Source organism: Plectropomus leopardus, chromosome 17, assembly GCF_026936395.1.
Source record: "Plectropomus leopardus strain MGB_pleo_1.0 chromosome 17, ASM2693639v1, whole genome shotgun sequence".
Taxonomy (NCBI): domain Eukaryota; kingdom Metazoa; phylum Chordata; class Actinopteri; order Perciformes; family Serranidae; genus Plectropomus; species Plectropomus leopardus.
Window position 1 is genome coordinate 10,025,724 of NC_142192.1, and position 26,280 is coordinate 10,052,003.

General features: G+C 36.8%; 2 protein-coding genes across 2 annotated transcripts; both read left to right on the plus strand.

Annotated features, from left to right (window-relative positions):
- The first annotated feature begins 574 nt into the window (after positions 1-574).
- Positions 575-8,291, plus strand: psmg2 (proteasome (prosome, macropain) assembly chaperone 2). The gene is made up of 7 exons (XM_042506253.2): positions 575-793; positions 3,700-3,871; positions 4,527-4,585; positions 5,715-5,833; positions 5,907-6,086; positions 7,823-7,943; positions 8,139-8,291. Exons 1-7 carry the CDS (start codon positions 737-739, stop codon positions 8,217-8,219), a joined length of 789 nt encoding a protein of 262 aa, XP_042362187.2. The 5' UTR covers positions 575-736; the 3' UTR covers positions 8,220-8,291.
- A 1,868-nt stretch (positions 8,292-10,159) lies between these two features.
- LOC121957598 (tyrosine-protein phosphatase non-receptor type 2-like) lies at positions 10,160-25,380 on the plus strand. Its single transcript, XM_042506251.2, has 10 exons — positions 10,160-10,410; positions 10,920-11,010; positions 11,122-11,222; positions 15,782-15,880; positions 17,767-17,904; positions 18,527-18,736; positions 20,180-20,341; positions 20,936-21,144; positions 21,259-21,354; positions 24,448-25,380. Exons 1-10 carry the CDS (start codon positions 10,354-10,356, stop codon positions 24,467-24,469), a joined length of 1,185 nt encoding a protein of 394 aa, XP_042362185.1. The 5' UTR covers positions 10,160-10,353; the 3' UTR covers positions 24,470-25,380.
- Positions 25,381-26,280: the final 900 nt, after the last annotated feature.

Sequence of the window (26,280 nt, forward strand, 5' to 3'; positions counted from 1 at the left end):
CCAGGTGGGGAACAGGATTTTTTTTTTTTTTTTTTTAAACTTTTCAGCTTAACTGATCATTTTGAAGCATTTTGAAACAAAAATTTTGGATTAGGGGTTTTCAAAGTTTTGATGACCGATTGACATTTTAGGAACTTAGCATATGATTGCAGGTTCCACAGGAAAATTGCAGAAACTGACTTTTTTGACATATTATACAATTACATTTAAATTACTTTTTAAAGCATACTGTACTCCCCTTAATATCTATATATTGTGATTACCTTGTGTGAAAATTACTTTAATTTCAAATGATATTTGTAATGGAAGTAGTAGTTTAGTGGCACTGGAAATGAATTGTCGATCTTTACTACGTGCGAAATCTTTGCGGAGTTGCAGTGTGGCCATCAAAGTGCCTGATCAAAATAAACTCCTCAAACACTACTTCACATTTATATCCTAACAGGGAAATAAAGACGGATAAACACAGATCTAGACAGCCGGCACAAACGTTTACTAAACATTTTTCCCGAAATTTACCTTCGCATACATATTTTTAAAAAGGCATTTTACAGCAGGTGCTGCAGCCGCTGAATCATCAATAATCGACGCGCGTCAGAGCCAGAAGGTCCTCACAAGCAGGCATGAAAACAGAAGTGAAAACTGCCGGGAGAATATTATTTTAGATAAAATATTTGATTTATATCTCTTATTTTTAGCCTGTTTGACCCCGCGTGTCTGCCAGCTAAACGGCACCATGTTTATGTCTTCACAAAACTCCCCACCCTCCTTCAAAGATTTCACCCTCGTCGTGGTGAGTGACGCATCTGGAGTTTGACACAAAAATATTCGTCTGTCTTTTAAAATGTCTTTTTATTATCATAGTCTGTGGTTATTACTAATGAGTAAGCGCTTCAGCAAGTTTTCTAGCAATACCAGCCAAGTCCAGGTACTGAGATTAAAAAAAGAAGAAGATATCTAGATTGGCATTGGTGCAGGAAGTATTTAGACCCCTTTTCTTTTTTTTCTAACTCATATTTTATTGATTTTCTCATTTAAACAACACTATACATATAGAACATAGTGTCAGTGAAATCACTTTCAGTCTTTATGATGTTTTTTGTAGACAGTGCATTTTTCCCATCTGCTTTCGCATAATGATTGTTGCAGTTTTATAATATGCGTGAGTTTCTCCATAACGTGTATCTCATCAATGATTTCCATCCACTTCTTCCGAGTAGGGGGGTCTTCTTTATGCCATTTCCTTGTGATGGCTTTTTTTGAAGCCGCCAGTAAAATCTTGATCAGATACCAGTCTTTGTCTTGGATGCTTTCTCGAGTTACGTTTCCCAAGTATGATGATGCTCTAATCCATATTCCCTAAGCTTTTGATTTCTCTTTTTTCAATTACTGTGTCTAATATATTTAGGCCCGTATTTGCCCATTGTTTAAATTTCTGGTTCAGAGTCCCTGGCTTGAAATTAGTGTCATAGGCCATCCAATTCAAAACTTTTATCTCATTTTCCAATCTGTACTTCCTTACTACTTTGAACCAAATCTCCAAGGTGAATTTGGTGATTGGATCCAGCTTTCCTTCTTTTTGTTTGAAGATATTTCTATTAGCAATCATACTCTGCACATGACAGTTCTCTATATTTAACTCTTCCATCTTCTCAATGGAGGCTCCTTGAATCCGGTTCTCCTTGAATCCGGTTCTCCTCCTCGTTGTCTCTCACTGAACGACGATTCCACGCTTCTCCATCTCTCTCGCTGCCTCCTGTGCACTGCTGTAGATTTTAGGGCCGTCTGACCAATGTATTTTAATCCTAGTCAGCGGAGTCTGGAACTTGATCCCCTTTTCTTTTAGCACCTTTTTTTATTTCTGCATATGCTTTGCGTTTTTGTACCACCTCGTTTGCATAGTCGTGGTCGAAAAATATAGGCTTGCCGTCTATTTTTATCGGCTTCTGCCATGCTTTCTTGAGTATCATTTCCTTCGTGAAAAGGATACGCTGCCATCTCTACCGCCGCTCACCGGAAGTCCTGTTTTAGACCCCTTTTCAAAGTAAAAGTACCAATGAAAGCCCTGCACAGTAAAAGTGAAAGTGTGAAGATTAAAAACAAACAAACAAAAAAAAAACTACGCAATGCGGAGAAACGGCACTTAAGCACCTCGGTACTTATAATATCAAATGTTAGATCATTAACACTCATGCATTTACATTCATGTGTTACCCTTTAACAATTTTATGTGGGACTGCAACTAATTATTATTTACATTATGGGCTGATATTATTTTTTTCAACTATTAGATTATTAGTTTGGTTCGTGTCAGAAATAACTGCAAATGTCCGTCACCAAGAGCTCAGTAGACAAGTAAAGACAACAAATAATACAAATGAGAAGCTATAGCCATGACATTTTTTTTTGTTTTTTTTGCACAGAGAAGACTGAAGCATTTGATCAAAATAGTTGCTAATTACACTTCATTGATAGTACATATTTTGTGCTATAATTATTATTACTCAATACATATTATCATTATTGTACTATATATGTATATAGATAGACAGATAGATAAACTTTTGTGTTTGTTTCTATTTAAAATTTGTACTGAACAAAAATATAAATGCAGCACTTTTGTCGCAGGTTTAGGTTAAAGATCTAAGATGTTTTTCATGCAGTCCATAGACATGTCTCTCAAATTTTGGTTGCAGTTTTGTTGAAATCCTTGTCAGTGAGCACCTCTCCTTGTGCGACATAATCCATCTAACTGACGGGCGCAGCAAATCAAGATGCTGATTAAATAGCGTCACTGCTGCACAGGTGTGCCTTGGTCTGGTCACAATAAACAGAATCTCTAAAACATGCAGTTTGATCACACATGCTACAGACGTCTCAAGTTTTAGGGTGTGTGTCATTGGCATGCTGACTGCAGGAATGAACTAACTGTTCATTTCACTGCCATCCACTGCCATCCATGGTCTTTACCTGCAAGATCGTCTGAAACCAGCCACCGGAACAGCAGATGCAATAATTTGTTTAAACATCATATAATTTGTGCAAAAACTGTAAGAAACTTACCAGGAAAGCTCATCTGCATGCGCGTCATCCTCCCCAGGGTCTTGACTTGGCAGCAGGTTGTGGTTGTGAGGCTGACTGGGTGTAAAATTCAGCCAAATTCAGGGAAATGACATTGTAGACGTCTTATTATGATGAAATGGACATTCAGTTTGTTTGCAACAGCTCTGGTGGACATTCCTGCAGTCTGCATGCCAATGACACACTCAGTCAAAATGTGAAACATCTGTGGCATTGTGCGATAAAACTGTGCAGAGTTTTTAGAGTGTCCTTTATTGTGACCGTCCCAAGGCAAACCCGTGTCGTAATGATGCTGTTTCATCACCATCTTGATTTGCCACACCTGTCAGGTGGATGGATTATGTTCTAAAAAGAGAAGTTCTCACTTACATGGATTTTAACTAATTTGTGACTAAGATTTAAAAGAGAAATATATCTATTGTGTGCCTGTACAAAGTCTAAGATTTTTAACACAGACTTATAAAAAAATGGAGCATAAACCAAAGTTTTGAATTTAAGTATTTGTTCAGTTTATGTTTGTTGTCTGTTGACCAATACACCAGGGTAAATTCCTGGCATGTGAAAACCTGCTTGAGAATAAACTGTACTCTGATGTGTTGTTGTTTATTCTCCCTGCAGCCAGCGGTGGCTGTTGGTAATGTGGGTCAGCTGGCTGTGGACCTCATCGTGTCTACTCTCAACATGAGCAGAGTGGGCTTCATACACACAGACTGTCTCATCCCGATGACTGGAAACAACCCGTACGCCACCTGCAAAGAAGACGCTGAGGAGCTGCACACCTCTGCAGAAGGTAGCGTCTCAGTCAGTGTGCACATTTCACCTGTGTAGTTAGTTTTTTATTAAACAGGCACCGAGGGCCTGTTCGAGCCACTTTGTAACCCCAGTCATCTGGTTCAAAGTCACGGATAAAAACAAAAGGCAACCAAGCATTTGCTGTTCGAGTCCTCCGACTTGAGACCTCCTGCCTGACAAGATCAGACGTGCTGAGCTGCTTGTCACAGCTCAAAAAACACACATGTATAAAGCTGCTTTAAGTTCTTAATTTCGATTCCGCTTTTTATTATTATTTACCTAGGTTTTTTTGTCTGTTTGTTTTGATTATGACTGTTTTCTGTAGTGTTTAACAGCCAATCAGAGTGCTTGATACAAAGTGCTTTTGCACAAAAACAAAAACATAATCGATTTTTTCTTTTTAATTATATTTGTAGTTGGCCCTGTAATTACTTGCTTTCCTAGGTGATCATTTCTCCTTTCCCCATGTCTTCCATTACTTTGCTTTATTTCATGAATGAACAGCACTCTGTAACCCTGCTTTTGAAAAGTGTTATACCAATAAACTTATTACTAATATTAAACTATTAAATTCTGCTAAAAAACTAATACTTTGTTGCCTCTGTGTCTCCTGTCAGCTGCTAATTAAATCATCAACTTTTTCTCACCTTCAGTTTACACAGCAGCAGAACTGAAGATAGCAGTTCTTCAAATCAGGGCGCCAATTATTCAGGTAAAACCACAGTTTTTTGCTTCAGCATGGCTTGAATCTTATGTTTTTTTAATGATCCAAATTAGTGGTTTTTTTTTTTTAAATATTTGAGGCCTACCTTCTATTTTTTTAATCTGAGATATATTTTAAGAGAGCTTTAACTACATCTTTACTGTCTCCCATGACGTGTGTACTGTGGACCTAGAATGGAAATGGCTTTACTGTGTTTGTACAGGTTTCACATGGTCATGGAGAGCCTGGAAAAGTAATTGAATTTCACAATGTTATTTTCAAGACCTGTTAACGTCATGGAATTTGTAAAAAATGTTGAAAGTTTTGTTGAAAGTCAGGAAATTTTCTTGTGTTTGATGAAATCAGTTGTTAGAGTAGCCTTTTTTGGATGACCCACATAATGTCTGGAGATGCGCGATAATATCAGCAGATAACGTGTTTAGAATGAAACTTCAGCATCGGCCCAAAATGAACGTCTTTTATGGCGATATAAGAGGCCGGCGAGGTGACACTTGATAATTGACTTTAAATAATTGAAATAGGTCAGATTTGGTTTTCGGCTATTGTCAGGACTGTCTCATCAAAGCCTGCTAAAGTGGAAGGAATTTTACAGTTTTGATTATAATTTCTTACATAAGAATAAATATGGCTTGTTTTACATGTAACTCAAGTTAGAGTAGTTTTATTGTTTTGCCCAATGATTGTGTACATTTTGAAAAGTGTTGTATTTTATATGCGTATTTGCCACCCATCACAGTTAGAATAGGTGTAATATGTTAATGCTGCTAAAAGAGCAACTTGATGTTCTTAGCAATTTGGTGGAAAAACTTGAAAATATCGACGACAGCCATCTGTCAAAATGAGTTGTAAAAATATTGGCACATCAGTTATTCTCAATATTCCAATACCGCACATCCCTAATGATGTCACAAACGTATCCAATTAGATTGGAAAAGGTTGCTGTTAATTTTTTACAAAATAATTGACATTTGAAGTAAAGTATACAATATAGCTCTGTTCATGTTTTACATTGTGATTTTTTTATTATTTTTTATTATTATTATTTTAGTATAGGTCCTTGAAAAGTCACAAAAAAGTTTGAAAGGGGTTTCAAATTTCAATTTTGTTTCAATTGCAGAAAAAATCCAAGAGGTTCCGTCAGCTGCTCGTGTCTTGGATCAAATCCAGCGGGTTCTCCAGGACTGTAGTTCTGTCCAGCAGCCACGCATACCAGCGGGACGACCAGCAGCTGCAGGGGTAATTAACCATTCAGTTCGCCGCTTTGTTTCTTTGCCTCTAAATCTCTTACTAACAAATATGTTCATGTCAGCACTCCTCTGAGGTACCTGGTCACTCCGTCCATGCTGAAGGTGAGTGCCGATGCGCTGAAGGAGCTCGGCTGGAGGGAGATGGAGCGAGTGTCGGCCTTCCCAGGACTGACGGACGCCAACGCAGAGCCTCGCCTCTACATCCCTGGAGGAGGGATAACCAAAGGACTCTACACAGACAGGTACAGAGAGAGAGCTGACAGAACGCAACGGAAGAAATGACATGGACTATTTGTCTGTATTGTAATTTGTTAGTTAATCCTTTAAGCCCTCAGGGAAAATGGGAAAAAAGAAAGAAATGTTCTGCAAATTACAGGAAATTGGTAGATTGAGAAAATGATTTTTTAATAAGCTTGGGAAAAAATCCCCCCCAGTTCAGTTTTAAGCACACTACAACCCCCTCCACCCTTTTACGGTAATTTTCTTGTGCTTTTGCTTATTTTTGGGTCATTTCTTCCAAAGTTGCTCATTGCCTTTTAACCATGTTTTGAAAGAAATCAAGCCAATCTGATCTGGTTTAAAGGGTTCAGAAGTTAGGCTAATTTTAGAAGTTCTGATGACTCGTTTTGATGATCAGGTTAGGAAGTGCATATAAAGTTTGTAACTGCCCTCTGTCTATGAGACACGACTCATGGTTTTCCATACTTAATCATTTCCAGCAGCAAACAGCATGTTGAGTTAGTTATGTAGCATTCTGATAAAATGTACTCATTAAAAGCAGTCATAACTGTGCACCCGCTGTGTGTGTGCAGCCAGAAGCATGTAATGTGTGGTGACTGTAACCATGTCATAATTATGAAAAAGTTTGTCCTTTGGTGAATGCGTTGCCTTTTTGTACATATCTAACATACGGCGCAAAAAAATAACACTGAATCCCAACATCTAATGCCTCTGAAGCATCACACTCAGGTTATGTGATTTGACCTTTTATGTCATGTCACATAACAATTGTGTGCGTCTACTACTAGATGTCAACTTAAAGGGCTACTTCGCCCTGCAAAATGACCATTTGTGTAACAGTTGCTCATCACGTGTTACCTTGAATTTATGAAGAAAACGTTTTTTTTTCTTGCATGCTTTCACAGACTCCAGATGTTGTGCAAGAGTGATCAATTACCTCTGATTGCATGTATGTTTTTTTTTTTAAGGACAGAGTCTTAGATATTGGATCATTCTGTAACAGACCTGTTTCTAAGTAAAATTGTTGCATGTTAGCCTATTTTGAAAACTTTGGGGAAACTGCCATAAACAGTGGAAAAGTATACCATTTTCTTTTTTTTTTTTAACACAACCCAGCTGTTATTTGCTTAAAGCAATTGATCACAACAGGCTTATATTTGGGACAGATGTCTATGTGGGACAGTCTTTTAATTCCTTTCACAAAAAAATGGTTATCTGCAAAGATGGGAAATACAATCAAATTATTCATTTAACCCTTTGAAACCTGTGCAAATTGGCCTTTTTCCCTCCAAAAAACATGGTAAGAAGTTAATGAGCAGCAAAAGAAGAAATGACCCAAGTACAAGAAAACTCCCTGAAAATTTGCCCCAAAACAAACAAAAAAGCAAGACATGACCTGAAAAAAAATCCTTAAAAATAATAATAATAATAATAATAATAATATTTTGAATAAATTATTATGATTATTATGAACTGAATGTCAGTCAGACCAGGCCTCTGCAGGCCTTTAATTCTCAAAATGTGTTGCCACAGCGGGCTCATAAAAGGGACTTGACGTTTAATTGGGACGATTCTTTTATGTGAAGTTTACGATGTAGTGCTGTTGTATTTATTGAGCGTTATTTATGTTCAAAAGTATTCTTTCAAATGTGCTTTAAAAACTCCAGAATATCTTCAGTATGACCAAGACAAAGCAGCTGTTTTTATATGTCTGACCATGTGTGCTGCACGTTTTCAGTTGTGCAGAGGATATCCCGCTGGCCGTGCTGCTGCTCTTCTGTTCAGAAGGCGACAACATCCCAGACGCCTTCACTCTAGTCAACCACCTCAACGACTGGCTTCATCTGCTGGACGGTCCTGTAAGTGACAACCTTACACACCGTGAGGTTACAGAGCCGTCTTTCCTGTACTGTATGAAATCAGAATCGCTAAGAAAAGTCTTCTGTGGTAGTGGACAACATGCTTAGTTTGATTCAGTACAAATAGCTGTGTTCTACAATTTGATTTGCGATCATAAGTTTCTTATGATGTTTTTTCCCTGCTTCACATTTCAGAGCCAAACACCCAACAAATGGAAGATCCCGACTTCCTGGAGTCTTCTGTTTGGCAGCGGCATCCCTCCAGCACTGTTCTGATGCACATATATTAAGTTTTTGCGATTTTGAACACATGATTTCTGGGAAATACAGCAAAGACTATATGTATCATATTGAGTTTATATCTCCTTTAGTTTGATAATAATTTTTAGATATACAAACATTATTTCATTTACAGAAATTGACCCAAACATGCACTTCTAGAATACTATTTCCTAGTATTGCAGCATTTAAATGTTTTTTTTTTTTCAATAAAACATTGTGACAAAAATTCAGTGTGAATTTATCCAAAACCATAAAGACTGATGGTGTTACTCTCAGTGGGCCCTGCCTCCGCCTGCCTGACTGAAAGTGGTTGGCCAAGTGCCACACTGTATTCCAGGCAGTCCCGCCTCCCTGTAATTTGATTCCTTTTTTTTTTTTTTACAAACACGTTACAACAACTTACATAGTGCTAACAAGACAGCACTCTGATTCATCTGTGACCATAAATCGCTGTTTGCCAAGTTTGTGGTTTTCCTCTCTGTCTGCATCATTGTTTTGGGTGGTTTCTCTGTAGGACTGCTCGTGGGAGAGGAATGTCCTGACAGCATTTTTTTAAGAGGGAAGTTTCTAAAAAAAAAAAGGTTTGGCCCTGAAAAAGACACATCCATCATTCGAAAAATACTTCAGGCCTTAAAGGTAAATTCAAAGTGTAACTACTATAATTAAGCCATTTACAAATATTTGCTTGAAAGCAGTTAAGGGTGATTCTGACAATATTGTCTAACCTGAAAGCATTTTTAGAAGAGCACTTTACTCTGCCTAAGTAAAATACTCAGGCAGAGATGTAAGTTATAGTTAAATGAGAAGTTTGATAACACTTTAAATATTTGCTCCTTAATTAAGAAAATCCACGGCCAACAAAATGCCTCATTTAATTAAATCAAAAGTAACATTTTATTGTTCATTCACTTATTTCAAGAGCAAAATAGAGATATAGGACTGATATAATATAAGATGTGGCAAGGCAGAATAACATTAAGATAATATAGTATGGTATGGTATGGTATGGTATGGTATAGTACAGTACACCAATGCTCGAATCTCTGCACTGGCTTCCTGTGAGTCAAAGGATTGATTTATAATACTGTTACTCATGTATAAAGCATTACATGGTCCTGGGCCTAAATACATTTCTGATTTACTTGTATGATATGATGCATCTAGACCCCTCAGGTCATGTGGGACGGGTTAGCTCTGTGTTCCCAGGATCAAAACTAATCATGGTGAAGCAGCTTTTAGTCCTTATGCTCCTCACCTGAGGTCTGCTGAAACTTTAACTTGTTTAAATTAAGGCTTAAAACATTATTGTTCACTGTTGCTTTCCAGTGACTTTTTTCTCTTGCTGTTGTCCTTGGAGGTAAAAGGTACAAGGTAGATTTATTTGTTATATTTAAACAAAGTTTATCAAATTAAATTTAATTTGTCCTTGATCCTGCTACATTTTTGGAGTTGAAGGATGAGTTGATTAAAATCACCAGTGTTATTTAAGTGTTTTTATTTAGTGTTGGTTAAGTGTGAATGCAATTTTAATGTTTTCTTTCTGTATTGCGTCTCATGAATTTCAGTGCCCCTGTAAAGCGCTTTGAATTGCCTTGTGTCTGAAGGGTGCAATATAAATAAACTTGCCTTGCCCAGTATAGTATAGTATAGTATAGTATAGTATAGGTATAGTATGGTATGGTATAGTGTGGTATGGTATGGTTTGGTATGGTAAAGTATAGGATAGGATAGTATACTATAGTGCAATATAGTAAACAGTACAATACAGAATACAATATTACATTATATTATTTAAAGTATAAAGTATTCAAAAAGAATTTACAGATTTGTTGAGACTGAGTGAGCAGGTTGTTTGACATCTCGTGTGTTCACTGAATATCTTTGCTGCGTTTGTTTTTGACAGCTACTGGAGGACCTCTGTCGGCGCATGCGCACGTGTCACCTCTTCAGATGTCAGCTGCAGCACAGCAGAGAGACAACGGACACTCAGAGAGCTCGTTTGCGTCGTAGGGAAGTAACACGTCTTTGACCAAAAACTTCCCCAGCCTAACTAAAGTAATGAGGTAGACAGTCGGACAGCTGATTATACCTAACTTGAGTACAACAGACTGACAGTGCCACGGTGAAAATGGAAAAGGAGTTTGAAGACATAGACTCAGAGGGCCGGTGGCAAAAACTGTACCTAGTAAGTCTGTTAGCATAGTTAGCATAAAGCTAAAATAGATAGTACTTAAAACGCGCAATAATTTAGCACGCTAACAGTTCGGCTACCTTATCTAGTATCCGCTATCTCAACTCTTGTTTATCGACTGTTTCCTTTATGTGTTTGTTTTCTGCCTGTTATTAGTATTTTCAGTTTTTATCAATAGACACGTTAATATGACAAATGATACCGTAAAATCTGCATGTGTTAGAAGCTCGCTGTGATTAGCCACAGCATTTAACGCACTTGTTTGACTTTAATGATCCATTGTACAAGTAGGATTTAATTTTGATAAGTTGTATAATATTCAGAGTTGAAAGTAAAAGTGTTTGTACGCTGTGGTTATTGAACAAACACGCTTCTCATAGGATGCTACGCTTAATCGTATCATAAACAAGTAGTTGTGTGATCGAGCCGCTGTCACTGTACCAAATTTAATGTCATACACGTTGTGCATCGCCTGCTTCTAACTGTTTCTCTATTGTCTTCAGGAAATAAGGAATCAGTCCCACGAGTGCTCTTACAAAGTAGCAAAGTATCCAGAGAATCGCAACCGAAACAGATACAGAGATGTCAGTCCATGTAGGTAAACATTTGTGTAAAGTCCAAACTGTTTACAGTGTGACGTTTTTAACAGTGTCTGTCAATTTACAACCGATCCCTAAATATGTTTCTCTTTCATGCTGCCCGCAGTTGATCACAGCCGGGTGAAGCTGGAGAGCACAGACAATGACTACATCAACGCAAGTCTGGTAGTCATGGAGGAAGCCCAGAGAAGTTACATATTGACTCAGGCAAGTCCAAGGCTTTTTATTACCGTAAAAACAACCATGCACTATTATTACAACCTTAACACTTTAGCGATGTCCTCGGATTGCTTGGTTAGGCCAAACAAACAGTATGGAAATTGCAAAGATGAAAAAGTAACCATGAAGTCAATCAAAGAAAAAGCTGAAAACCCTCACATTTAGGCAAACAGGTGTATGCTAGTCTTTTTTTTTTTTCTTCCAAAAATGACTTACTGAATTATTAACTTATTGAATTATATGAATTGTTAACCAATTATTTAAAAAGTCCAAACAGATTCATTGTTTCTAAACTGAATCTAGTCTTTACTTTGTTTCTTGTTGACAGACAAGTATTAAAGCGTGTTAAATTTTACACACTTTAATACTTGTCTGTCAACAAGAAACACAATAAAGAATTATTTTAAAAGATGCATATAAGTTTTGGTCAACTGATCAATTCATAAACTAACCATTTAACCAGTTTGCGACAAAACTTAACAAAAACTTACAAAAACAACACAACAAACAAAAATTGCTATTATGTAACATAACAGCACACCATTATTTATTTAAGACAATTTTTGCCATCACCCTCTCGTAAACAGCAGTACAGCTCCACTGAGAGAAGTCAGCCAGTCAGGTGGTGTTATCAGAAAACTTGTGGCTGACAGATCGATATGCCTGTAAAGCAAATAACTGTGTTGATTGGCTGAGTGGACCAGCTCTGTTTTCTGGACTGCATGTGTAATTGTGCTTGTATATGTGATGTCACTGAGCGTGATGGATGATAAGAAGAGCTTGTTTGGTTAAAATGAATTAATCAGTGATTAGTAAAGTTTCACTATATAATGTAAACTGCAGGAGTGTTTGTGGTTTTAAGACACATTGTGTGTGTTTACATACAAAGTAAAGTAGATCTGGTCGATGTGTGCTCCTTCAGTCGCTATATCTCTCAAATATATAGTGATTCTCTGTGTAGTAGTAGCCTATTTTAAAACAGTAAAAACATATCCTCCATAATATGTTAACATTTATCAAGAATTCTAAACTTGTTTTATATGCAGTAAAGCACAGAAAATTATGATTTTTTTTCTCACTGAAGTTTAGATTGAGTTTTTACAGAGAAATAAACAGAATAGCACATTAACGTCAACACAAAAAAACTGTGTTACACAAACCAAATAAACAAAAACGTAAAGTAACAATGAAATGGCTGTCTGGAAATGTCTCAATATTCATACAAGTGTTGATTTCATGCCTCATATCAACGTAGCATTTTTATTAAAAAATGCATTAAAAAATTCCTGCTAGTGTCCTAGATTTAATTCAATTATTTAAAACAATTTTTTGGAACACAGAAAAAAATGAATGAATATTTATGTAAAAGACATATAAGTTTTTTCATTTCCATGATAATTTATGACATGAGTCTCTCATATATATATATACTCTTGCAAAATTGCAAAGTTTTAGAAAACTGGAAAATGAAAAACTGTAGTATCACTTGTTGTATTTCTACCGTCAGACAGAGTGGCTTTATTTTTCTGTTCTTTTCTGCATACTTTGCAATAGACAAGAAAAAAAAGTAATGTGATACATAATTAGGTAATAGTTTCTTCAAATCAGTATTATTTGTGTCCTGTTCTTTGCCTACAATGTTATCAGTGTGTAGTAATGCTGGGCGATATGGAGAGAATTGCACATCATAATATTTTTTACCAAATACCTTGATATAGATATTAAAAGATACTTTAGGGTTGACTATTGGTGCTTTTACAAAATATTTACAATCATCCTAGTCAGCTGCTTGGTATTGACATTTGTATGCAGGATCTTAAATATTTCTGGGTACCGTTTAAAGATAAATGCTATCTAACATCAGTTTGTGTATGTAACACCACCAGTCACACTGGCCGTTTGCTTGAAATCATCCTCCTGTTTTACGCAGTCAGTTAGTTTTTTTGCTGTTTTTGAGCTTTTCTACTGGTATCATACATACTGCTACTATTTATGTAATAACATTGACATAGAAACCAGTGGAAATAGAAAAACACTGCAAAGTTTTTTTTTGTTTTTTTTTTTAAATGTGGAGAAAAGATAATGATTAAATGTTAACATAGAAGCAGGGAAATCCGCTCTTTAGAAGGAAAGAATCCATGAAAGTTTTTTTATTGGTATTGCTATGCCAAAAAAAAAGAAAGAAAAAAAGTATTAATGATATTTTGAAGTTTAAAATACTACGATTATTGAGTACAAATGCTTGATGTAAAGTACTTCATAAAGCTAAAGTGGTAAACACTGGCTCTTAAACAGAAACCCAACACAAAGGCGTCCTTATCCCGTACGCCTTTGAATATTTACTTGTCTTCAGGAAATGAAATTACAAATAACCACTGAACTTTTTCATGTGATGTTTTTTTTCTTGCTAACATGACCGCAGAAAAGTCAGACTAGGCTGATAATACTGATTCTTGTTTGTTCTTGTGCATACTGCGTCAGTCATTGAAAGCCACAGAAAGTTTGCTCAATTTAATTCTTACAGTAATTGTGGATTGTAGCCTTGCTGAGTAATTCAAGAATTAGACAACAGACAGACATTTCTGGGATGTTATAAAGCAAAAACATGTAGAACTTTTGTGAAATGCTTTTTTGGATGTTCAAAAACACGCACTGACCTTGTCTCACAGTATGGTAAGTTTGCTGACAAGTGTTCAGTGTGCATTGGTTGTGTTTAGATGAGGAAGAGATTGTAGTATTCATTTGTGGTTTGTTGAAGAAGTTTTTTTTACTGCTGAAAAGATGACCTTTTCATAAATCTATGCAGTAGAAAGATGCAAATGCTTTTGAAACTGGTGCTACACGACTAGAGAAGAAAGAGAAAAGGGGCTGTGGGTTTCTCTTTTTTGCTTCAAGAGGTAGAAAACGTACAAGTACCAGAATGCACTGCATCTCACTGGATCAATAACCACTCCTGCTGGTGGGTGATTTAATGCAAGCTTGGCCCTTTCGTCCACAGGAAATAATATGGTGGCTGCCCGAAAGGAACAATATCATATTACAGTTAAACAGGAAACTAAAAAATGTTTCTGAAAACATTTTAGGCATGAAATAGGCAATTTCGTAACAGAATCTGGTTCATATTTGATCAGAGTCGCTTAGTTTTACTTTTTGATCTCAGTATTTTCAGCCACCAGTTTTTTCAATTAACAGCTTGACATTAACTTCGAGTTCACAAATTCTCATATTGCAGCCAAATGCTGCACTAAAACACATTTCTGAAGTCGTTTTCAGTGAGAAATAGATAATACGATAACATCGTATTTGATTAGCAGTGGTTAGTTTTACTGTTAAAAGTGTCAAGCATGTTTGAGGGAGTGAGAAGTGTGTTTCTCTCTCTCTCTCTCTCTCTCTTCATTCGTCTCTGTACTCTGTGTCCTCATGCCGACAGTACAGTACAAGTTGTAGTTTGAGCAAAAGCAGAAGAGCAAATAAAAAAGCTGGCAAATAAGCTGTGAGATCTGGGTGCAGGCAAGATGAAGGGAAGTTTAACATAGTTCATTTACACATACTAACCACATTGTTATGGTACAAAATTGTTTGGAAAGTATCTCTTTAAGGCATTAGAATGTACTGCAACACTGATAAGCGACAGTCTGAAAATACTTAATACAGTTTGGTTGTTGCACAATAAAAAAATATGAGAGAAATGAAAAAAATCGAGGAAATGCTTGCTTCTGTCCGATAATTTTCTGGTATCCTGAAAAAGTGAATTGCAGCAGTTTATTCTGCAGCTATTCCACAGCCTTTTAGTCTTTTGCATGCTTAGTTACATGGAACCAAACTGTGTTGTTGTGCACGATGGTGTTTCTTTTAATCCTGTTACTAACACCTTCGTGGACAACAATACAGTTTTATTGAATTAAGATAAGAGAATCCTTTATTAGTCCTGCAGTGGGGAAATTCACAGTGTTACAGCAGCTATGAGGTACAGTTTAAGCAGCAAAAGAACAATACAATAGTAAAAAAAAAAATACAAATATTAAAATATTAAAATGTTAGAGAATAAGAAACAAGGTGCCAAGTATGATTTAAAAAACAAGGTGCAAAAACAGTAACATAAAATTACAATAAACACATGAAGAGCAAAGTAAATACTTGTTGACTGTTTCTCAGCTCTATCCACGCCCCTCTGTATGTTATCTTTGTATTATATGAAAGGCATTTGACATTTAAGAATATTTCATTTGAAAGAGAGCAGTTTTTTTCCCAACTCAACCACATCATAACCTTTAGATGTCTTGACCTTTAAATAAACATTTGTTATCATTCAGCAAATCGCTTTTGCACAGTTATCACATTAATAAAGACAGTGCTCTGCCTAAAGCGTTCAACATTCAGTCACGACTGAAAGATTACACACATTTACACTGCAAATGATTTAATTTCCTTCTGCCACGTAACTGATCAAAGTGTGTTGTGTGTGTGTGTGTGTGTGTGTGTGTGTGTGTGTGTGTGTGTGTGTGTGTGCGTGTGTGTGTGTGTGTTTGTTTGTTTGTTGTCCATAGGGCCCGCTCAGGAACACCTGTGGCCACTTCTGGCTCATGATCTGGGAGCAGAAGACCAAGGCCATCATCATGCTAAACAGGGTCATCGAGAAAGGCTCAGTAAGTGCTCAATATAGTTATGAAAAAAGACAAATCACACAGTATTGTCTGGTTTGACATCTGTTATTTGTCTTGTGTGTACACCCACACACAGATAGACTGCTGAATAATACTGAATAGACCACAGAAAAGACTAGTCATACACACTTTATCCACAGCAACACAAGTTTGTGGCTTGCTAGCAGTGTAAAATAATTCTGATTAATTTTTTGTTCAAGTTGTCCGCCGTGAAGCTTTACTCTCCTGTCAGCAGTATTACAGGAATTCAGTGTTTTGACAGCGTGTTCACAGATGTATGTGAGGGACTGGGATGCAGCCCAACCTCGCAACTCCTTTTAAATCCAGTGATCCCGCAATATGCCGATGAAACACACATACTCTCTCACGCAGAGCAGCTGGGATCTCTCGTTATCTCAGTAAAGCAGCTGGGGTGGATCTTGCCGAGTCATGAGATTCCCTCACTGTTTTCTTGGAAATAGAAGATAAAGAGTACCTAGTCCACAGATATTATTAACCTCGCAAGGATCTTTAATGTAGGCCAGCTCTCCAATCCTGCAGAGTGGTGGTTACATAAAAGACTTATCCTGAACTGACTCTGGTCATTGTCTGATAACTAAGAAGATACTGAATGATGAAATGTGTTAGGATTTGACCACACAAAGTACATAAAAAAAGAAGAGAAAACTGTTGAAATACTCTCAAAAAGAAGAGGGAAGTAAAATAATTGTCGTTTTTTTATGTATATTTTAGGATTAAACCTTTTTTTTTTTTTTTTCAAATTCATTTCTTTAAAAAAATGATTTTAATGATTTCTAACAAGGGGTGGACATCACCAGAGGACCTGCAATACCATGTTATCATGACATTTAACTCACTTTACAATATTAGTGCAATTTTGAATGTTATGCGATATTCTGAGTTAGGGGTGCCACAATATAACGGTGTTGACCACAACCATGATTTTCAAAAAATGAAATATTGATATCACGTTCATAACGCACACATGATAATATCTTGTAAATAATCAGTCGCCTCTTGAATCATTTCCTCTTTTATCCCGCTATTGCTTTGTCTCCTTCTCCCCGTTGCGTTTTGGTTACTTTTTTCCTGTCCTTTAAGTGTTCGCGTTTGTTGTTCACTTTAGTACAGTTATGGGTACAGAGTCTCTCTCCACCTCGCTACATCTGTGTTTTGAGTTGAATTTATTTGCCAAAAAAACGCACAATAAACAAAACTGAAAAGAATTTTACTGATAGCAATTGTATGTATAGTTTTTCCTTTTTTTCCAATCAATATTGTGATTATTTTGTTATGTGAAATTTTTTTGACCACAACATGTATTGAAAATCTGATATCATGCCAGTCCTATGCTGCAATAACATATACTGTGATTTACCTTTTCCCACTGCAAATTATGTTCCCAAAAAAATACTTTGTCAGCATGTGTTTTAAGTGTGTTCATCTCACTTCAATCATTATTGCAGCAAAATGTATCTTTTGCGCTGATTGAAAATTGATTGACTATTGATTTTATTATTATTATTATTTTATTATTATTATTAATGATAATACCTAAAAGTAATACATCAGAAATTTTATTATTTTATTATTTTATTTTGTATTCTTTTTATTGGTGCATTGTGAAATAACTCAAAAGGTGCCCTAAAATATGCAGAGGTGCAACAACATATACTAGTTTGTTTTGGTGTGTAGATGTACATCTGCATCTCTTGTTTTTGGTGTATAGATGTACATACTGTTGTTTATGTCTATGTGAAATCAACATATTGACTAATCTGCTTTTTATCAGGTGTATTTCTTTGTCAGACGTGTAACTTATTTTGGAATCTCTGAGCATGTTTGTCTTCTCTTTCCTTGTGCGACAGGAAAAGTGTGCTCAGTACTGGCCCACAGCTGAAGAGAGGGAGATGGCCTTCAGAGACACACGTTTCCTGGTCACGCTGTTGTCAGAAGACATCAAGTCTTACTACACCACCAGAGTGCTGGAGCTGCAGAATCTTAGTGTAGGCCAGAGTATTGTTACTTACAACAAGGGGCAGTTAAAGGAGAACTGAAATGGTTTAAGGGTTTCAGGCCTTTTTCCTTGAACTGAAAGAAAAAAAAACCCTTTCTATCACTGCAACTATTTGCATTCTGTTTTCACATCATAGTTTTATGCTCCCCACACATTCAATGTTTTTGTAATGTGTAGGTGTGCAGAGAATGTAAATGAGCTCTAGATGCCACAGAGACATTTCAGTATGTAAAATACACAGCATATGCTACAACTACAGTATTTCTGCTGCAAAGTCTAATGCTATATAATCCTGTGATTCATCTTTCACCTGTTTTTATATTAAAATGAACACATACATTTAACATTCAAAATAAAAAAAAATCCACTAAATTAAAATTAAACCGCTGAGGTGATTGCAATGAAAATATATATAAGACAGAAAAACACACACATCTTGATTTGCTGTTTTGGTGTGGCAGGTTTTCAGAACCTGGTTTCTTGCATGAATTGAAACAGAAACATAACAACCCGCCTAACACAGTGCTTGTAAAAATCAGTGCTGACTGTCTCACTGTGAACAAATAGACGTTTTTTATCTGCTATTGAGACCTCTTTGTCTGCATCCACAGACGGGAGAGAAGAGAGAGATCTACCACTTTCATTACACCACGTGGCCTGATTTTGGTGTCCCAGAGTCCCCAGCATCCTTCCTAAACTTCCTCTTCAAAGTGAGGGAGTCAGGAACGTTGGGGGTGGATCACGGGCCAGCTGTGGTGCACTGCAGCGCTGGAATCGGACGCTCGGGGACGTTTTCATTAGTCGACACGTGTGTGGTCCTGGTAAGTTTTGCTTATTATCAGTGTTTCCATGTTCTGACTAACTTTTCTTTGTCTCTTTTGTTCTTTGATGCCGTTATTTGATATGTAGACATTTGTGTGTTAGAGCTGACAGACATATTTCATTCTGTGTTGCCATGTTTACCAGGGATTTTTGCTTGACCTGCTTGTATATAAAGCATGGAAATAAATACACATAGCGTGAGTGTGTTTTTGCATCAAATAGTCAATCAGTATATGAGTTTTAATACATCAAAGTATTCCATTTTTGAGGCAGACAGTAATTTTATTGATTGAAGCCCATGACTGAAATGATGAGTTATTTGAGGATTGATCAAAATATTTTAAATTCAAGTTTAAAAAAAACCTTATTCTGATTGATATCTGGTTCAGAGTGAAGTTAAAAGATGAAAACTACTGAACAAGAACACCTCAAGAAGTTAAAACAGAAACTAACTTTTATGTGGTTATGTACTACCTGCAGCTGAAATGCAACATTTTCTCATGGCATGTTGGGAAACTCATGAAAATATGATGAAGAAAAACAGACTACTTATAATAAAAGGTCAATTACAGCATTTTATTCCAAAAGTCATGAGTCTTCAATTTGAATTTGTGAAGTCGAAACTGCCACAGACATTTTTATCTAGTTTCAATTCTCCATCTTTTAATTTCTTTTTGTCAAAATGATTCAAGCTCTTCTTCATGATTCATACTCTCTTCCGTGTGACAGTCCACATTTCTGATGTTACAAATGTTTGAACCTACCACCGAACCTTATACTGTCCTTTTGCTTTATAGTGGCATAATGTAGATTAACCTCATTTACTCTAAATTTTGTTCAAAAATCAGACCATTTGAAACCTGGATCAACATCAGTTTTCTTGTGCTGCATTCACAAGCTATTTGACCCATTGAAACCTGAACAAATCAGTTTGATTTCTTTCGAAAAAATTGGGGGGAAAAAAGCTATGACCAACGTGTCAAGAAATGTTCCACAAATTAAAAAAAAAATTATAAAATATAACAAGAAAATCACCTAAAATAGTTTTAAAAAGAGGGAAGGGTTATTAGAAAATTATCAAAACAAATAGGAAAAAGTACTGAAAGCTATATTTAGTAGTATAATAATATTATATTTTCAATTATGTAACAGAAAAAAAAACTTTTTTTCAGCATTCTAATGTATTTTCTGGTTTGGTTTGTTTTTTGGGTTTTTTTTTTACTTGCACATTTTCATTTTTATTTTTAGTATTTTATTGCTAATTGTTTAGCCATGTCCTATTGAGTTGTTTGTTGCATTCTCTCCATGTTTTAAAGAAATCAAACCAATTTGCTCAGGTTTGAAAGGGTTAAGTGAAGTACTAAATTATTTTGAAACGGTCTTACAAAGTATTAAATAAAACTGGCTTAACTGAGCTAATTTACATTTGCTGTCCTGTCCAGATGGACAAGAGGAAAGACCCCTCATCAGTGGACATCAGAAGCATCCTGTTGGACATGAGGAAATACCGCATGGGCTTGATCCAGACCCCTGACCAGCTACGCTTCTCCTACATGGCTGTCCTCGAAGGGTCCAAGTACATCATGGGAGACTCCTCTGTACAGGTACCTGCACCACACACACAGAGACTAACTTTCTTGATTTTATCTCCAAATCTGTTGTCTGTCCTGTTTTCTCAGTAGGAAGAAAGATTTAGTGTTCTGATAAGTGGTGTTTTTCAGTAGACTTCAGGGTGTGTGTGATGGATTCAAACACATGGAGACACTTTAGTCGCAAAGCTCTCTGTGTTTTGGCATCATGCTCCTGAAGCGCTGTTTGTGCCAAGAGCAACTTTTGGACATCCCTTAAAAACAAACTGCAACTGCAGCTGAGTGATGTTAAAGTGAGTTTGGTTGTAGAGGAAAAACTTAAAAGTACGGCTTAGGTTTGGCTTGGTGATTGATATTTTTCTGTTTTATATTTTATCAGTCTTCTCGTGCTGAAAATTAATTCATAAAATATTGCCAGCAAGACAGCCACAGTGTGAACTTTTTTTAAATTAAAAATATTATATTCCAATGTGCAACACCTGGATATCATTAACCCAATTATAGCAAGACAAAATGCCATGTGGACTCCTCCAAAATGAGATAAACTCTAATAACCGAGAACTCCTTGATTTTAGGCCTTTAATTCATCTTTCACTCCTGTCTGTGCAGAGACGGTGGCGAGAGTTGTCCAGAGAAGATCAGGAGCCGACATCGGAGTCTCCCCCCTCAACTCAGCCCCAGGCCAGGTGTCCAATAGAGAGACACAACGGCAGCCAGCGGGGAGGTCATCTGGAGGAGGGAGGAGACTACAGACAGGATAGCAAAGCACCAGCACAGCCTCCCTGCAAGGAACAGGAGCAGGACGGCAGCACGACACAGTCAGTACTCTCAGTCTGGCCATTGGTCACGATCAGTGGATAAATGTTCTGTATGGGTCACTGATGGTGGGTTTTTTTTTCTTTTTTAAACCAATTTACCTCCTTTTTACGCAGCAAACGACGAAGAGAAGACAGCATCTCCAAATCAGGCACACCTAAGACACCCCAAAGCAAGCCTAGGACAAATGAGTCGGAGAAGAAGAGAAAAAGGTACATATATATATTTTAGCTCAAACCAACGCTTATTCTTGATCCACAAAGCATCAGATTTTGTTACTAGGGATGCACCAGTTTATCGGCCGAGGTTTACCTTGTTGACCGCCATCGGCCAATAGGCAAATAAGATGGCGTTCACTGATGGCAGTGGCTGATGTTTTCTGTTGTTTCACATCAATTTTGCGCCAGCTAAAAAGCATCATCACTAGCCAAATGTGATATACAAACATAAGTACTAATCAAAAGAGACTGAGGATCAGATCAAATCCATCAGTTTAAGAAAAAGAACTGATGTTGGTGCAATGCATATATAATAATGAGAGAATCTGCATTGTGTAATCATTTTTGCGTGCTTCTTTCTTTTCTAGTTTCCTCTAGAAAGAGTAAAAAGGCAGCATACTTACTCTACGACTCTTGTGATGTGAAACAGATGCAGAGGAAGAAAAGATATGAGTCAGTGTTCGGCTGAATTTCTTTAACCTCACAGAGGGAATCCAGGCAGGCTTTCCCAGTGCATGACTCAAACTCCTAATAGCAGAGATTAGACTTCGTGCAGTGCTGATTTTCTCTTTCCCTCTGCCTCGACATTCTCAGATATTTAGTGTGAAGCCACCAGCAGAGTAGCTAACTGACAACTACTTCATGCTCTCATAAAGGCGGGACGGTTTGCCCTGATGAAGCACTTATTTCTGATGACTGTGCCACTCCAAAAATGGCTCACTAAGTCATTTCTCAGAAGCCTCTCCTTTGTTGTGTGACATGTCAGTGTTGTTCCAGTAATTCGGCCCAAACTGCACCATTTCTGACGAGCCTTTACTCTGCTGTTGTGGTTCTTCTCGGACAGTTTGGGCTGCATTTGCTGCACATGACAAGAGCTGGCCTGTCCAGTGGGGGGCAGTGTATCGTTACCCCCCTCTGTGACAGCGACAACAACCACGAAGAGCACATTTAGAGGACGATGGTTACCCGCAGCCTTTAAAAAGAACGCCCACTCTTGTACATGGAGGTGTGTGTGTGCGTGTGTGTGCGTGTGTACTTGGTGTCTGCTGTGTTTTTGTTTCTGTTGATGCTTTGATCTTCCTTTCATGATTTGCTCAGCCCTTATGGTTTGGAGTTGTGTTAATTTTGGTTGCACTGTAGCATGGTGTGTGTGTGTGTGCGTGTGTGCGTGCGTGCGTGCGTGTGTGGGTGTGTGTGTACATTTGTGGTTTATGGTTGTTGAAGCTCTGAAATGTCAGGTTGGGTTGGAATAATGCAAGGTGCTAATCCAGTGCGTGCATCATATATTCAAATTTGGTGGCATTTCTTTATCTGTCTGATCTTCTTGTCAAATGTCATTAAGCATGCCGGCATAAAACACAATTAGAATCAACAACCACTAAAGTTTTCACCTCACTAAACTTTTTTGCACATTAAAGTGCTTTTTTTTTGGTGGTTAGGACAGAAAATGTAGAGTCACTGATGGTCTCTTGACAGACACACTAAGGAAGAACTTAAATAATTAAGCCACGAAGAGTAAATTCTTGTCCGGGGTCATTCATCCATCACACCAAACGTGTTTGGGTTTAAGCTCACAAGTGTGTTGCATGTTCCTGTGGTTTAACTGCTGCTCTTAACTTTCAGAGTTGTTTAATGAGATTTTTATGTTTCTCCACCTTAGCATGACATTTTTTTCCTAAATTGGTTTGTTGGTTTTTAAACTGCATCAGTTATGTTTTGGCCTTTTTAAAGTTTGAATGTTTTGTACCAGGCTGCAAACATGTTTATTTCTGTTGTAAAGTTGGGTATTTAAACACAGCTGTCTCCGAGGATTAACCTGCTCTTGGATTCATTCTCAAGTGGCTATTCGAGGAACTGCAGTTTTTGGCACATTCTCATTGGCTTCATTTTTCAACCTTGGGAGTTGATGTTTGAGCTATAGCCAGCTTGGCAGCATTACCTACCCTGGACTTAGAAGCTTTAGATGTCCATAGTGCATAACCTTTGCACTGTAGGATTTTGAACGTGGAAGTAGGTCACAGCGCTCATCTCAAGTTCAGAGAGTCCGGCAACAGGCCGAAACCCAAGATCTTCAGTATAGAATGATATTTAAAAAAAGACATGAACAGAAAATGAATCAGGGAATATTTGGCATTTTTACTTGATAATTGACCGAAGTGATTAATCAGTGATCACCTTTGTTGCTTTTTAATTTTCTGTTAACCCTTTTAAACCTGGATTGACATACATTTTCTTGTGCTGTGTTCAGGAACCTTTCACAAGAATTTAAACCTTTGAAACTTAAGCTAATTGGTTTGATTTATTTTTTTTTAAAATGGGAATCAACAACTTGGTATAAAAATGTCTTGCAAGTGACAAGACATTCTTAAAAGGTGCCAAGAAAATTACCTGAAAATTATAAAAAATATATATATATTAATAAAATGTATTTCTGTATGTGTTTTTATTTCTATTTTAATACTTTCTTCCATGTCACTTCTTTTATTTTATTTTTTTACCTTTGTTTTTGTAACTTTATACTAATATCTTACAAATATTTGGGTCATTTCTAATTAAGTTTCTCATTGCCTTCTTTTCATGAAAGAAAACAAGCCAGTTTGCACAGGTTTCAAAGGGTTTATCAATCAACTATTTGCATCAGCTCTGCTCTTACCTTCAAAAAATGTGTACATCATACTGGATTGAGTCTCATTTAATCAAGTTTTCTTGTGCTCTGCTAGAATTGAAGAGAAATTTTCTTGAAAAAGTTCCTGCTAAGAACTTATGAATGTGGTGTGAAATGTTGCTTGATAAACACGATGGCTGCTTTCACTGCATTTACACTCAATCTAAACTTGGTGTGAATAAAGTGATCCAAGACACGGCATGGTGCCACAGCTCCTATTAGCAGCTGAGAAAAAAAGTTCTTTTTTTTTAAATTTCCACTCTCTGTGGTTTAGTTCTATCTTGTAAACTTGACCAGGCTGAAGATGCTAACTTGATGATGTGGCACTAGGTCCTTTGATCACTCTTGAGCTTCACTGACACTCTGGTAGAAAATGGTGCTTTTGAGTTCAACCTCTTTAAACTCTTTGTGTCATGTGACAGGGCGAAAACCAGTGACTGCTAACCACCTCCACCGGCGGCCATGCACCTACAGCTCTGGCAGTGAAGCCAACATCGGCAGGGATCTCCAGCTCTCTCCCAACCTCTGTGTCTTTCTTCCTCCACTCTAAACCTCTCTTCTTCACCTCCACCTCAAACAGCCAGCTCTCCTCTCTTTTACCACTTTTATTTTTTGTCCCAGCCCTGAGACATTATTCAGCCGCCACATACCTCCCTCTTTTACCTCCCATTTGCAACATGTCACTCCTCAGTCCTCCACCTCACCACTCTCCCACGTCTCCTCTGAACTGTTTACAGCAAACACTTCGACATTCTTTGAAGACAGCACATTAGAAAACAAGAACACACCAGCGCTTTCTCCCACCGGTAACAACCTCAACCACAGCCTACGCTGCTGCAGGAGTCACACCTTTTTTTTAAAAAAAATTATTTGCTTTAATTTTATTTTTTGCAGCTTTGTCATTCTGTTATGCTTCTTTGCATTTATGAAATTAAGACTGATACCAGGAGCTATGCATTGCCAATTTGTAATGCTGTTCATATGTGTATTTTTAGAAAAATCTTTTTTTCAGAGGCAAAAATAAATATGTTCTATTTTTTATAAGAGATTACTTGAAGTTTTTCACAGCGATGGGGGTTGGTCAGATGAAAAGCATTGCCTCCTCCCACATGAGAAATCCAGTGGCATGTGATGTCCATGATGTACATAGTGTTCTTTTTAAAAAGATGTGTGTAAAAAGACATATTTTTTCTCGTTTAAAAAAAGAAAAAAATCAAAGGACAATGTTACAGATTTGAATACAGTAGAAAGCTGATTTGATGACTTGTTCTCCTTTTGAAATGAAATCGTCTTAAGTTTCTCTTTCTCTTAGAGTGTAATCTACAAATAAAACTGGTATTATCTAGTTTGCATAACATCCTGTCTTTGCTTTTTCTTTTCTGGTCATAAGCAGCTTCTGAATTACATACAAAAGATCTAACTTTTAAGCAGTGTTGGGAAGGTTACTTTTGAAATATTATAGGGCACAGATTGCTAGTTATTCTGTTGACTTTATAAAAGTAATGCCACTTTTCTAACAAATATTTTTAACAGAACAATGTCTCTGAAAAATAACATGCAAAACATACAAAGCAACCAAATTCATGTTATATTTTACATGTTAATTTTTTATTCAAAATAATATATTTGGATGTCCGACATTTTGATAAGTAACTACTTGAATTACATATATTTTCTCAGTAACTGTAACTGATAAGTAATTCATTTTGTTATTTAATTACACATAACTCCCCAATTGTGAAAACAGGGCTTGTCTATGTGCATCAACTACAGGTAAATGTTTTCTCACAGTGTTTATCAGTTTGTGAACGTTACTGAGAAGATGTGAATCAATACAAAAGTAAGAATTTTAGAAGACAGAACTTTAATTTTGACAAACAAAGAAACCAACATATAAGGATCTATACAATTGGTCATTCTGGTATAATTCACTTATGGAAGATGGGCAAAACACACACGGGTGAATTTTGGGCTAATTATGCTTCAATAACATGTCTTCTTTCAGACAAGTGAATATAAAGTCCAACTAAGGGACTTTTTCACATATCATTCATAGCCAGATTTAGATAACAGTATATTATTTTGATATTTTGTGAATGTGTGTAATCCACTTGGGAAGTTTCATGGTGATATTTATTAGTCAAAAGTGTTTTGCCTTCTTTCACAGAGTGTTGAAATTTCTTAATACAGATAACACAAACATCATCACTTAAGCACAGTATATATATCACTCTGGTGTACACTGTCTGTGTAAC